This window comes from Ursus americanus, chromosome 3 (genome assembly GCF_024610735.1).
Source record: "Ursus americanus isolate L20-20 chromosome 3, mUrsAme1.1.p, whole genome shotgun sequence".
Classification (NCBI taxonomy): Eukaryota; Metazoa; Chordata; class Mammalia; order Carnivora; family Ursidae; genus Ursus; species Ursus americanus.
Window position 1 is genome coordinate 68,505,511 of NC_142129.1, and position 15,236 is coordinate 68,520,746.

Sequence of the window (15,236 nt, forward strand, 5' to 3'; positions counted from 1 at the left end):
ACAAGAATTAGCAGAAATTTCTGCACAATTATATGAACGGCAGAGAGATGTCTGAAGCCTGGAATTAGGTGAATAACATTCTAATATATTGAAAGAAATTAGGCTTCCCACACAACCGTCTGGTGAGCTTACCATAGAATACCTGGCAGAATTCAAAAATAAAATATTAAAAAATAGCTTGTGAGCACATATAAAATTTAAAATGTCATCATCAAAAGCCTTTATGTGAGGCTTTTGTTGAGGACAAGAATATCAAAATATTTTCACTTTCCATTTTGAGGGTATTCCTAGTACTATATTCCCAGCAAAGAATTTCACAAAATTTCATATTACCTTGTGGCCGAACTGGAAAAACATGGGGAAAGTGATGAAAGGTAGTGCACCCATGGCTCTATACACTTGTTCAAAGAGTTCTGATTACTGGAGCTGCCTTGTGCCCTGGCTGAGAGTTCTGTCCTAGGTTCTGTCCCACTCACATTCTTGTCCACTTGACTGAAGACTTACAAGAAATACTTTATCGCTTGGGCAGCAAAGTAGGACATGCTTCACATTCTAAATGACAGAATCTGGAACCAAAAAATCCAACTAGGCTGCAACAAGGTCCAAAGTAACAAAGTAACATTTTTTAGATAAAAATTACATAAGATCTTATATTGGCATTTAAAACAATCTATACAAATGCTGATGAGGACAGGATTTTAACAGCACTGAATAACTTCAGATCTTTAGTTCACTAGAAGCTCAAAGTCAGTTGACATTCTGCTTGTGATCTGGTTATCAGTCAATGTGGCTACTGGTGGCGTTAATGGAGAGGAGACAGACACATTTCTTTTTTTTTTATTATCAACCAATAATCTTTATTTTTCAAATTAACATATAATGCGTTATTTGTTTCAGAGGTAGAGGTCAGTGATTCATCAGTCTTGTACAATAGCCAGTGCTCATTACAGCACATGCCCTCCTTAATGTCCATCACCCAGGTACTCCATCCCTCTACTCACCTCCCCTCCAGCAACCCTCAGTTTGTTTCCTATAGTTAAAACTCTCTCATGGTTTTTCTCCCTACCTGGTTTCGTCTTATTTTTCCCTCTCTTCCCTTATGATTCTGTTTTGTTTCTTAAATTCCACATATCAGTGAGATAACTATCTTTCTCTGACTGACTTATTTCACTTAGCATAATACCCTCTAGTTCCATCCATGTCATTGCAAGTGGCAAGATTTCATTTTTTTGATGGCTGAGTAACACACCACATCTTCTTTATCCATTCATCTGTTGATGGATATCTGGTCTCTTTCCATAGTTTGGCTACTGTGAACATTGCTGCTATCAACATTGGGGTGCAGGCACCTCTTCGGATCATTACATTTGTATCTTTGGGGTAAATACCCAGTAGTGCAATTGCTGGGTCATAGGGTAGCTCTATTTTCAACTTTTTGAGGAACCTCCACGCTGTTTTCCAGAGTGGCTGCACCAGCTTGCATTCCCACAAACAGCTTAAGAGGGTTTCCCTTTCTCCACATCCATGTCAACATCTGTCATTTCCTGACTTGTTAACTTTAGCCATTCTGACTGGTATGAGGTGGTATCTCATTGTGGTTTTGATTTGTATTTCCCTGATAATGAGAGATGTTGAGCATTTCTTCATGTGTCTGTTGGCCACTTGGATGTCTTTGGAGAAATGTCTGTTCATGTCTTCTCCCCATTTCTTGATTGGTTTATTTGGATGTTGAGTTTGATAAGTTCTTTATAGATTTTGGATACTAGCCATTTATCTGATATGACAGATGCATTTCTACATTCTCCCTGATTACAGCGCACAACAGAAGACAATGAGAGTAGACCCCATGGAGTGTAGTTTCAGATCCAGGAAGATCTCTGATGATCGGAGCTTGTAAAAAAGTGAGTTACCTGTTGCTGGAAATTCTCAGGAAGTAGCTAGGAGTGAGGAGGAATGCAGTGAAGGATATCCTCCCATGTGAATACCCACAGTTTACAGACATCCGTAACTCTCCTAGTGAATGGTTGCACTAGGTGACCTCTAAGCTCCTTACTACCTTCAAAACTGTTAGATTTTACTCTGGAAGCTTCTCAGCACTTTGTCTTCTTATTTCCTGGAGCTACATACTAAGTTCCCTGCTGCTGAGCCCATATGCTGCCTCCAACGCAGATTCACTGGATCCTGGGTGAACAGGGTGTTACTGGACTTTGGGTTTACAAAAGACTCCTGGACACTTCCTGCCGACTTGTCACTTTCCCAACTCTACAGATCCACTGTGGACTCCCCAAGTCATGGTGAAGACATCTCTGTTTGTCTTTTTTCTGGATGTTCAACTGTTCCCTGTTTTTACTATTTTTGACTCTCCAACTCTACCTTGCTAGATGGACAATTCTAGTGTGATGCTGTCACTGCTAAATCTTCCTATTTCAAATTCTACAGTTCTGTCATTTACGCAGTGTCCCTGAAGCTTAGGGAAGAGCAGTTCATCACACCAACTGGTCAATACCTGCCCACCCCAACCCCAGCACAAAGTCTTCTATGCCACCATCATTTTGATTACATCATGATCTCGTCCCAAAGTTTCTCTTCATAATCTCCTGAAGATGAATTCTAAGAGCTAAAAGCAAAAGAAGAGTCAAAGAAAAAAGAGCATTTCCTCTTAAAATGAAAAAAGCAGCCATCAAAATGCCTTAAACCACAGGAGCCAAGTTCCTATTATTATGGTTAAATACCAGCCAAACAACACTTCAAATCGCCAACATGTAGAAAACTGCTGTAATGTATTCATGGTGAGCGATGGAACTTCACTTACGAGGATCACCTTGGCTTTCCTCTACAAGATGCTTAGAAAAGCATTTAAACCAGCTTCCAACAAGTGAGCTTTTAAACATAAAGATAAAGTACTTACTGAGAAAAGTGTATCAGGTACTGCCAAATCTCAGTCCCTGGTGTGTGCTAATTATAATCTCATTTACAATTTTATTATTGACACATACTTAAGTTTCAGGGACCAAACTGCAGGTAGTTTGCTTGGAAAAAGCCTTGTCTCAAAGATTAATGACTGAGAAGAGGTAAACAATGGACCTCAGCCCAAATAAATTTTAGAACAACCATTCCATTATCTGAAGAAACAGATACCGTAGTACAGTTGTTTGTTTAGTCAATGAAGTTGGGGGCACAGGGAGATGTGTGTGAACATATGAGCCTGGAGAGGAAAATATCAGGTCCTTGCATTTATAAATTTACAAACGACAAAGAAATCTACTACAAGAATTGAGAATACTCTCCTGACAATCTTAAGATACTGATAAATGGCAGGGTTATACCTCCATTAATGCCTCTGTTGGTTTTCTGTGCTTCTCACACATCCAAATACGATTTTTCTCCTTCAATCCTCAAAGAAGCTTAACTAATGAGTCTAAGAAACTCCTAATTAAAGTGTGAACAAAAATGTGCCCACTTACAGAACTCTTCTTCTGTTCCCCAAAACATGCTAAGATTGGGGCTAGGGAAAGAGGTCGCAATGGGGTGACTGGGATGGAAAAGGAAGGTATGGAGAGAAGTAAGCAGAAAAGGGGGAAGGCAATTCTGCACAAGGGCAAGAGAGGAGAGAAGAGACTAAGTGCTGAACTGCCCCGTGTGGACATTTCTTTTATCTGTGGGGCACCTATCGCTTTAAATCCCCAGACTTTAAGACCCCACATGGAGAAAACCTTCCCTACACCTGAGGTGGAACTGAACAGAAGACTTGGAATTTCCTTAGAAGCTGATATGGCAGCAGAAACATTATCACTGTCACATGAATCACACCTGAATTCCTCAAGAGTCAGAAAAGGGTCCCTTGGATGGTTTACCAAGAGAATGCATAGAGGAGAATACTCCTGAGCATTTGCCTGTCATAATGGCATAAACACTGATTCTCACTCCCCCAAATCAAGACCCATCACTCACCAGTAATAGGCTCTGCTATTAAATCTGGAAGCACTAAAAATGTAAGGAATCCCAATGAGGACCAGGGACACACACATTCTGCAGTGTGCCAAATAACTCCTCAGCAAACAAGCAAATGTATGGCCAAGGCACTGCTACTGGGATGCAATTCAGGCAGACCAGCAGTCCGAAGAAATGTGATGAGGTCTGTCAGGGGCCAACGTGTGGATCACATGGCTGCTAGAAGCAGTGACAGGAAGAACACTGGACTCAAGTTCTGATCCCGTCCCTTGCAGTGTGACTTTGGGAAAACTGCTGCAGCCTCCTAGGCCCCAGTAACCACCTGCACAAAACAAAAGCCCTGTGAAGTAGGTACTATTATTGTTCCCCTCTTAGAGATACAGAAATACTCTTTAAAATGATGGCACATGGGGTGCCTGGGTGGCTCAGTAGCTTAAATGTCTGCCTTTGGCTCAGGTCATGATCTTAGGGTCCTGGGATCAAGCCCCACATCGGGTTCCCTGCTCAGGGGGTAGTCTGCTTCGCCCTCTCCCTCTACCGCTTCCTCCTGCTTGTGCTCTCTCTCTCTCAAATAAATAAAATCTTAAAAAAAAAAATGATGGAACAAAAGAGTAACTCGAGACTAGGCAAGGTGCAAGAATATGAACTCAACAGAACCCCAGCCACCAACACACATTCAGCTTCCCTTATCAAATAGTCAACTGGCTTCTCACTCCATCTGATTTCATTAGTTGCTGAGAGAATCAAAGACCAAATCTCTGTAAAATGATACATTATTCCTCCAGTTCTACGGTCTCATTGCACATGACTCTTAAACCAATTAAAAATCTCCTGGGAAAAACCTCTTCCCACACAAGTCAATGTGAAGGAGACGCACATGTTTGTTGGCCTGTTCAAACACTAAATATTGTCTAAAAACATTTAAAAAAAGGGGGGGGGGCTTCTCAGCAGTCTGGAATAGCTATCCTATAGCCCCACGAGGGGAAAGAAAGTTCCAGGTGAACACCTTCTCTGCATCATCTCATCTCATTGTGTCTTTGAAGTCAGTGGTTCTCAAAGTTCAGTAGGCATCAGGGTTGTTAAAACACCAATTGCAGCCCCCTCCCCAAGAGTTTCTGATTCCACAGGTCTCTGGTGGGGCCTGAGAATTTGCTTGTCTAACGAGTTCCCAGATGATGCTAAGGCTGGTGATCTGGGACCATACTTTGAGAACCACTGGTCTAGGGCAGTCTATTAAAGGTCTAGGGCAGTCTATTAAAACATGTCAAGCTTCATCTCAGGCAGTCTGCATGTGATAAAAACTTAAGGAATTGAAGTGAGTTATTGCTTCTTTTTAAACTGCTAATGTTTTGGCTTCCAATGCCCATGTGCACCTCTCTTCAACAATTACTGAGTAATTAATCCTCCTTCCACAATACTGAGAAGTCAACAAATAAACAGCAATTACATGTCTGATCCAGTACAAGGAGCTGTGGGGTGTAAGGAAGCACACTTGCGACAGTCCTGCCCCAGAGACACCAAGCAGCACTTCAGACAGTTTAGGGAGGAATTCTAGTTCAAAGGGCCTGAGCATTTGCATTCCTTTCGACCACTCCATCCATCATATAGTTCTGAGAGAAGTAAGATTGTGTGCTAAGGGCTGTCAAGGTGTACAGGGGAACACACAGATAGATGTTCTGGGAAATTCCCTCCTCTATACAGATTCCCTTCTCCCCGTAGCTGATGGGCGAGTGGAGCTCATTCATTCCTTTGCATGCGGAGATTAAAATTCGAATTGGAGTGCCTGTCGGTAGAGCTGGGCCCACACTGCCCACATCTCAAAATGCCTGTCACGCATTACTGAGTAAGATCTGCTGCTTTACTCACTTGCGTCTCCTGCTTGGCTGCACAAGGTATCTGAGTTCGCCACATCTCCTCCGTCTTCTCTGTGCCCCTTTCCCTGCCCCTTCTGTGTGCCAACCACACTGCCCTTTCTGATCCTTAAGCACACTCTCCCGTCAGCCTTCTCTCCTAACACCTGTTCTTCTTCAGTCTCCACTTGAGCATGTCCTCCTCAGCGTAGTCTTTCCTGACTCCCACTCCAGAATTCTCCTTTGGAGTACTCCCCAGAATGGAATATGTTTCTCTTACATCTGTTTATCCTACTAGATTTAAACTCCTGAGGACAGGAACCATTTGTCCAATCCACTAGAGCCCAGCCAGTGCATGACACAAGACAGGACTCTGGAGCTGACTCTGGTTGCCTCAATGATGAGCTAGCTAGGGAAAGGGCTGCACCGGAAATCATCTGCTCCAAGGAGATGGCTTCTGCTTCCCAGCCAAATAACTACAATGTCCACAGGCCTCAGGTCACTAGATGGTGATTGTTCTCACATTTGCTATTAACATCTTGCCACCCCCACACCCCCACACAAAATCTCTGCAGGCTCCCAGCCCTGTCTCACCTCTCCTGGAGACAATGCCTGCTCTTTTTGCTCTCCCAGGCTTGTGAGTTTCCCCAGGAAAGCCTCTTCTTCCCTGAGAAAGCTCAACTGCAAGGCAGATGGCAACTCTAAAGGGACAAAACCTCTATGACCAATGCTTATTAATATTCATGGGCCAAGTATGATTTTTATGCCTCCTATAGAAAGGTTTATGCTATATCCTGATGACTCCCACACTTAAATCTACAGCCCTGACTTCTCCAGATTCATGAGCACAGATGCTTCTTCTATACCTTCAGTGGTATCTCTCAAGGTCTCCTGAACTCAGCTGTCCAACTGTTCTCTTGATCATCTTCACAAACCCAGTTCTCCCAGAGACTTCTACCTTCTCAAGCAAAAGTCTTGGAATCATCTTTAATTCCTCTTTTCTCAAACATCAAAACAACCAATCAACAATCCCTGTCTCCACCTTTGAAATGCATCTAGACTCTGATCACTGCTCACTGCATCCACCAAAACTGCAGGCTGAGCCTCCATTATGTTGCTCTTGGTTTACTGTATTAGCTTCTTACTTTGTCTCCTTGTTTCAGTCCTTGTCCCCTACAGCCTTTTCTCAATACACAGGTAGAGTAAGATGTTGCTAAAAACCTAAGTCAGAAATCAAGAGTCCTAAGTCCGCTCTGTTCACAATCTTCCAAAGGCTTCCTATCTGAAAGTAAAATCCAAAGTCATTTCCATGGTTCACAGGCCTTCACACTGTGTGACTCCTGTCACATTCTTTCCACTCCTATTCTCTCCCACTTGCTGTGCCGGCCATGCTGGCCTCCTTACAGTTCTCAGACCAGAAGCCTTCACCCGAAGCCTTCACTTTGCATTTACTACTCCCTCAGCCTGCAACACTCTACCTGAGATAACTGCGTGGCTGGCCTCCTCACTTCCTTCCAAGAGAGATCTTTTGCAATCTTCCTTGTTAAAATTCTATTACCACCACAACAAACACCATTCCCTATTACTTCTTCCCCATAGCACCTACTCTTGAGAAGGACAGGTTTCATAGAAACTACAGCATCTTGGTTGGGTTCTTAAAGGTGGAACTATGATAGGAAGTAGAAATAAGATAAGGTAGACAGCAGGCAGTAGCAAAAACTGTCTTCCAATAGTTACCCAAGGGTGTAATTACACTTTAATGGAGGCTCCAGAAGGGACTTCTGCTGAAATGGAAACCCTGACTAAAAAGCTAAGGCAAAGATTAGTATGCTATTTGTGGTAGTTGGACCAAAATGCCCACAGTATAGAAATGTCTTTTCTTTAAAACATAAATCCTTTCAGTTGCTGGTACGCAGAATCAAGAAACAAGGGATGGGGGAAGAAACAGAATAAAATATAGGTTGTAGATTTTTGAAAGATCTCTTTTCTGGATTGAAAGGCTCGGCTCATTGTGAAAAACTCTGTAAAGAGCGAATCTGGAGATCCTCAGCTGGGTGGGGTCTTATCAGTCTTGAAATCAAGAAGTAATCACCAAAGGAACTCATAAAAATGGTTCTTCATCAAAAACAAAAAGCAAAACAAAAAAAAGTTCCAAATAAATCATATCAATAAAGTACTAAAATCCCATAGAGAGACTAGTTATCCTTCTTCCCCAAATTCCTGCCTCTTCCCCCAACATCCCTAGCAAATAAAGGAGAGAATTTAATTATGGGTTTGTTTTCAAACTGAACAAAAGATGCAGGTATACTTCGCAATATTCACAAAAGGATGCACCAATCAAAAAAAGTCTATCAGAGTTATGAACTATTTTTCTCCATTATTTTCAAACAAGTTAAGAATTCTCATGTATAAAATCTGGCATAGTTTTGTCCTTGGGAATGCTGTGCACCTTGAACTTTCTGATGGCCTTTAAAAATTTGTGGATTATAGGGGCGCCTGGGTAGCACAGTCGTTAAAGCGTCTGCCTTCAGCTCAGGGCGTGATCCCGGGGTTCCGGGATCGAGTCCCACATCGGGCTCCTCTGCTGGGAGCCTGCTTCTTCCTCTCCCACTTGCCTGCTGTGTTCCCTCTCTCGCTGGCTGTCTCTCTGTCACATAAATAAATAAAAAATCTTTAAAAAAAAAAAATTTGTGGATTATAAGAATTGAGCAAATATTTTCCATAATACTAAAAAGAAAAATCTCCAGAAAGCTGCACTGGTCTTAATATTTATAAAGATCATATCAGAGTATTAATAATTTTCTTGTCATTAATCATTCTCAAGAGTTAAATATCATTTGTGTTAACTACTAAGTATGTATTAAAATTACTCCAAAAAATAAATATAGAAATATAAATATTTTTCCTCTGGACTTCATTTTGCTTGGAGCATATTTTGTATTTCATCTTCAGGTCCACTTTTTCATTACAAAAGATAACTATGCTTTCAAAGTGAATTGAATTACAAGTCTTTCAAAGTGAATTGAATTTCAGTGAGCAGGTAAAGAAAAAGCTATTCAATCTAACTTAAAGGTTCACTTTAGCACTCAGCTAAATAGAAATTTTCAAAGGAAATTCTGCTTAAAGATATGATAAAATACCATATGCTACTGGCTTCAAGCAAAATTCTCTTTCATTTTGTAAGTTGAGCAAATGAGCTTACTAGTCAAAATGAACTTACGAGATCTCTGTCGGCTATATAAACTGAAAAACTAATTCATTTGAACCGCTATGTATCTCCCTAGCATTTTTTAATGCAAGACAATGTATTTATAGAAATAATCATTCTTTCTCAGGGGACGTTATTTTACCATGCTCCCATATCAACTTAAAATCCTGAATTTCATAGGACACTTTCGTATAAAATGTCAAGGAAAACTTAGACACAAAAAGAAATTTTTTGTAACAGTAAAAATTTTGGAACACAGATAATTCCATCTATATTCTCAAGCTCTTCAATTCTATTTATCTTAAAATTAGTTTCACAAAGTGTTATATGGTTATAATTCATTATCCCTGCATAATGTATTTGAGAAATGTCTGAACTCTCTTGTTATTAGGTAATTTCACAATTCAAGTATCCTGTTACTATTTTGATGTTAATGAGCACTTATTAAGCTACCCTGAAATGGGGAGGGGGGGAAGCTTTTTCAAAATTATTTATCAAAGCAGAGTATAGGTAAGTTAAAAGGTCTGTCTGACTGCATGGCTGATTCCCTAACAAGTAATTCTTTTGTATCAATTCCTATCATCCGGGAAAACACTCCACCGGGTAGGCAATTGCTGTTCATACCACCTAGGGCAAACAAGAGACTAAAGAAAGCCAACTATAAAGTCCATGTAAAAAAGAAGAAAGAGGCAGCTCATAATCAACTGAAAAATAAATGAGACTGATTAGCTTTTTATGTCCCAGCTGAATGTGTCATTTAAACACAAGGACCAAGCTTATTTCGTATTTGTCTTCTTCCGGTGGCTGCCTATGGATAATGGCTACTGGCGGAAGCTGCCTTCCCAGTACACATTCTAATGCCATAAGCAGACCATGACAGCATCAAGTTCACACCTTTTTTTACAAGAGGAAAGTTTTACTAGCAATATTGACAGTAAACGAACTGCAAAGTGAGAGGCTGAAAACAAAAACTCATCATACAGACACACATACTAACACCCACACAGAGATATATTCTAAAAGCGTTTTGTATTATACGGCGCCAGTTATGAATATCTGCAGGGAAAGGCAGACACTGAGTGGCAATCACCTCCTTATTCGCCTCCATGCTTGATCACATGCCACCTTCGCCCTCCACTTGCGCATCTCAGTTCCCAGAAGACTCACAGGACACAAGGCCCATTTCTCATGAGATGATGCTTCAGGATTCTGGGAGCTACTCATGTTACAGGTCATGCCCAGTACACCTGGACCAACACCACACAAACTGAAGAGTCTCCTACTCTCCAGTCACAAACAACATGCAAAATATTCCTTAACAGGCAGGAGTGCATGGGAAACGGATTTTTATGTTGTATATGTTGATAGAAGATCTCTGGTTTCAAAGCAAAGTACAGTTACTAAAGACTAATTAACTGAGTTCCAAAGTTTATCCCTAGCCAGCTCATGTTATTTTACATCTGTGATACAAAGCAGATTGCTAAGAAAGGTGAACATATGACCATAAACCTATGCTTGACCACTAACAGTTCTCTCCCTAAGTCAGCTAAGCCAGGTTTTCCTGTCCTAAGACAAAAGCAGAATTCAAAGAAAGCAATGCTTATGTGAAAAAATGTCCCACATTAAAAAAAAAAAAAAAAGAAAAAGAAAAGAAAAGGGGGAAAAATCCCATAATCACTATTCTGGGTGCTATTCAGGCTCTGAAAAGGTACACCCAATGAAATTACTTTTCACCACTGGTACCAGGATGTAAGATCATTAAAATTGTTGGAACACACTGAAAAATTCCATTATAGTTTCATAAATTCTGCCTGCTGTGGAAAAATATCAAAATTTAGTCTCACATAGGCGGATCGTGTTAGAGTACAATATTTATTCAATTTCATCACTTATGATCACTGTTATAACCAAATTAACCCTCACTTAAACTCTGACATTTAAAAACACAGAGAACATACTGATTTTTCAGCTATTTTGCTTACATGTACTTTTCAATTCTCATGCAGTGCTCATAATTAGAAGATACTGTACATAAACCCTCTCATTTATGTATTAAGAACCAAGCAGAGAGAGTAAAAAAATACCAACATAAATTCATTCTCCAAAAACTGCCTAAGGATGCATTATCACTGTTCCTTCTAATTACATACTTACAGTGCATTCTTCAGTAAAATGTGTAACTGTAGTCACATAACAATACTTATGACAAGGCAATGATATCATTTCAGAAAAAGAATACAATAAATGAGACTAAAAGTTGAAGAGAAGGACCAGAGCATATAAAAGTCATTTGAGAACACCACACGAACTTCAGTGTTTTCCACTTTCCAGTTGGAAAGAACATGCACAAAGATTTCTTAGCAGACAATAGTCAGGAGTGCATGAAAAATTGGCTTTCATGTCATATATGTTGAGAGAAGATCAATGCCATTGAGAAAAAAGAAAGTGTTCATTATCTTTTGGGTCTGTCTATATCATCTATAGCAGCTAGAAGTTTTTGTCTTGCTTTCTTATTGATATGGGATCCCAGGCAAACATTTACCAGATTGGTCAGCTGCTTCGTTGAATACTCCTGCTCGGGAGGGGAAAAAAAAGATCCAAATTTAATATGCTGAAAGACACGTATTTGATCAATGCAAGGAAAGAACAGGCAGATATTCAGTTTTCAGTGGACAGTGACCGGGCACTACAAATCAGTGAAAAGCAGAGGAAATTATAGTTTGAGACACAGAAGCAAATTGTTTACTCAGCCAAGGACACTGCAGGATACCTCAAAACAGAAAGGACTAGAATCTCTTCAATATGGCAGAGTAATCTGACATGCCTATGCTTTTGTTACTTTTAAGACCACACACCTTATGCTTGTCTCTGTGACAGTCTCTATTAAGTTATTAAAATACACTGACCTCTCAAATTTTTAAAATGCTACTAAATAATTATTTTCTGGCACTCTATATTTTGCAAACATTTTAGGTGAAAGGAAAAAAATCTCTAACAGAACAATTTTCTGAGATATGATAAATGAGTAAGGTAACAAGGATCAGAAAGCTACCAGCTTTGAAACCGTATTGTCATTGTAGCTAGTAAGTAAAATTAAGACTATAAGTCTTGTACGCTGCACAAACCTACTTGGTTCCTGAATTTCAGATAACGTGTTCCTAAGAAAAGAATGAATAGGGATTCACCAGAAAGGTTTGCATATTGATCTGGTTCTGGAGGATGAATAACAAGAGTTCAGATAAGGAAAAAGAGTTCTATACTACCACCTAATTAGAAAAGTCATCTGTCTTCACTGGAGGTAACCACTAAAGATAGCACTAAAGATAATTCCAAAATATGAGAAAGAGTCCATTAAAAAAACCCAGCAAACTGTTCAGTTTGTGTATCTGGGCTCTGAGAGCACCTGTTAGCATCTGATAAATTCTCTTAATCAGTCAACATTTAACAAGAATCCACTGTCATCAAGCATGGGGCTAAACACTGTCCTGAAAGACAGGATAGTCAGCTCCTGAGAAAATTTCACTGAAGTACAAATATCAGCTAGTTAAAGTTCTCACAAAATGCTAAGCTGAAAATTTTGGTGCACTATATTACAAGAGGAAACTGGAAAATGGGTATCATTCTTGCATCAAATAATGGATATCTGAGAGCTGTGCTTTTTCTCCTCGGTTACTTGAACTCTTTCCCTGAACTCCTTCCTCAGTAGCAACCTCAAAGTGTTTACAGCTTACTTTACTAAATGGATTCCAGCAACATTCAGCAGTCCATCTGTTCCTGGTTTAGCATTCTGGTTTTCAAATGTCAGAAGTCAATGGGACTAAAAGGGATGACATTTTTCTCAATTCTGCTGTACTGATCAAAATCGTTGAAAATAATATGTACATTTCTACCTTGCTCCTAAAGATCTGAAACTGACCCACAGTGGGCACATTTCCACAAAACTCAGGCAATATTCATTTCATTTTTCTAGAGTATCGAAACCAGTCTGGATGAGGCTGATAAAGTAAATATAAATAATTCCTTATTTCCTTATCCAGTCAAATGAAATAAAAAGTTACTTAGTTTTTACCCACGATGTTTACAGCATAAGTAAATGTGATCACTAGAGTTACTGAAGGAATAAAACAAGGTGATAATTTTAATACTTCCCATATTTTCATTAAATCTGTCTTCCCATTCTGTCTACCTAGACAAGCGATGAACAATCATATAGGAAAGCTCCCCATACTGAGCATGCTCTGGTCATAGATGTTGAGTTTAACTGTGTCAAAAATTCAGCATCCTAAATACACGTAATAAATAATACTTTTCTCTACTTATCTGTATATCCACACAAAAGAAAAATGATCACATCTATACTCGAGGTAAAATTTAATGTCGGAGGAAGTTAAATTTAGTCATTTAAATATTAATATATTCAATCATCACTAATACATGTCAGTGTGGTCAGGATGACACCAACTCACTGTTAAGAGCTATAAGGTTTAAGTTATATAATAGACGTTAGCTCGTGAATCACTTCAATGTTGCTGTCTTCAATTTGTCTTGATGTTAACCAACTTCAGCCTTTTCCCACAACACAGTTGCAGGATAAACACAGCTGAAGTTCAAACTCTGGCTACCTTTCCAGATAATTACTGTTGCAGTTCAGAAAGATCTCAAGAGAATCTGATTACCGCAAAGGGCACTGCATAGACACAGTGTGAATATGGTAAAGAATCAGCTGATGCTTTATATTTCATTCTCATGATTTTGAATTATATAATACACCAGACAAGAACAGCACAAAGGAAAAGGAATAAAAACTTAATTAACTTTTTCAGCTCTCACCCTGTGCTCTTTGATCCAGCGTTCCATGTCATTCTCGGTTAGATAGTAGGCTTTAATATAGGTTTCCACAAATTCTTTATCAGGAATGGGTCTAATATCTGTTAGTTTTTCAAGTTTCATTAAAAACTGTTGAAAATCCAATTGCATCAAGGCACGACCCTCATTACTACACTTCTTGACGTTGGCATATCTAAGATACACAATAATAAAAAAACAGAAATGACGGGATGGAAAAAGAAACCTGTAGGTACTTAAACTCTTCTTTAACCCATACCTGGACAGATTCTCCAGACACAAGAAGATTCTAGGAAAAAGAGCACATGAGCCTTGGATCAGGACTGGGCTGTGTTGGGACCCTGGCACTCAGCAGTCACTGCCAATTGGGCCTTAGCTTCCTCATTTACAAAGCAAAGAGATTGAGTAACTTCTGAGGTTCTTTGCTGCTCCACAGACTACAGTGCCGCCCCCCCCGTCAATTAACATAATCATCTGTAAGAAAGTTAAAGTGGTCTCCCAGTAAATCTGACTGCCAAGAATTATTTATAAAAAGTGAGCTATGAATACTCCAAAGGAATCTTAATTTCATAAAACTGTTCAATATTGTAACTACTGGATGCAAAGGAAACAAATGAAGTAATTTCCCCCATGGACTGTGAGCTGAACCTAAGAAACATGGGAGCATATAAGAAAAAGAGGATATACATACTTGTCATAAACCTTACAGACTTGTTCTGACACCCCACACTACTGAGAAACTGTGTTCTAAGGTGGAGTTGTAATAAGAATGTATTAACCCTAAGAGTACAACATGTTATTACTCATAAGTCAGTGTCTCATTCCTTCAACAATACAAAATGTGAAGAATCAACCCTAGGAATGCGGTACTTCCCCTAAGGAAATCTGCAAGGACACTGAAGTGCATATTATTTGAAGTGACTGGGCTTTTTTTTTTTTTTTAATAAAAAGTGTTTTGTATAGATATATAACATTATTCACTTTTCTACTTTATTAAACAAATTTATTAAAAATACTTTTCAGTCGTGACTGTTGACACAGAGCTGTTCTGTGATTTCCAGCACTGCTGGTTTCAATACAGAGTGCCAAAACTGTTGCCAGCTTGTCACTGTCACCTTCCCACTCTCTAATACATTCTTCTTTGTATCAAAGAAGAACTGAAAAGAAATCAGATAAGTGATAGTGTGGAAATTCAACTGATGTGCAATTCCAGACAGTGGCTTGCTTTCCAGAGATAGTTTATATTCCAGATATAAGTACCATCTCTAAGTGGGAAAATTAGTACTGATAGATCTTTAAACTCAACATATGAAAGACTTATACAGTTTACAATGATCTAATAATGATACCACTAACAGACATAGTGGTTATGAGGCCTGATT

At 39.4% G+C, this 15,236-nt stretch overlaps 1 protein-coding gene across 4 annotated transcripts in view; it reads right to left on the bottom strand.

The window, feature by feature from the left end:
* The window catches only part of VPS50 (VPS50 subunit of EARP/GARPII complex), a 239,281-nt gene that overhangs the window by 105,284 nt on the left and 118,761 nt on the right, over window positions 1-15,236 (bottom strand). For 2 of the 4 annotated variants that reach the window (XM_087861075.1, XM_045793245.2), the window contains 2 exons: window positions 13,840-14,029; window positions 4,537-11,581 (listed from right to left, as the gene is read on the bottom strand). In XM_087861075.1, the coding sequence (XP_087717201.1) occupies window positions 11,462-11,581; window positions 13,840-14,029 (310 nt within the window). In that variant the 3' untranslated portion in view covers window positions 4,537-11,461. Of the gene's footprint in view, window positions 1-4,536; window positions 11,582-13,839; window positions 14,030-15,236 lie in introns of those variants that run through there. The other 2 variants (XR_006778775.2, XM_087861076.1) reach the window with 1 other exon arrangement.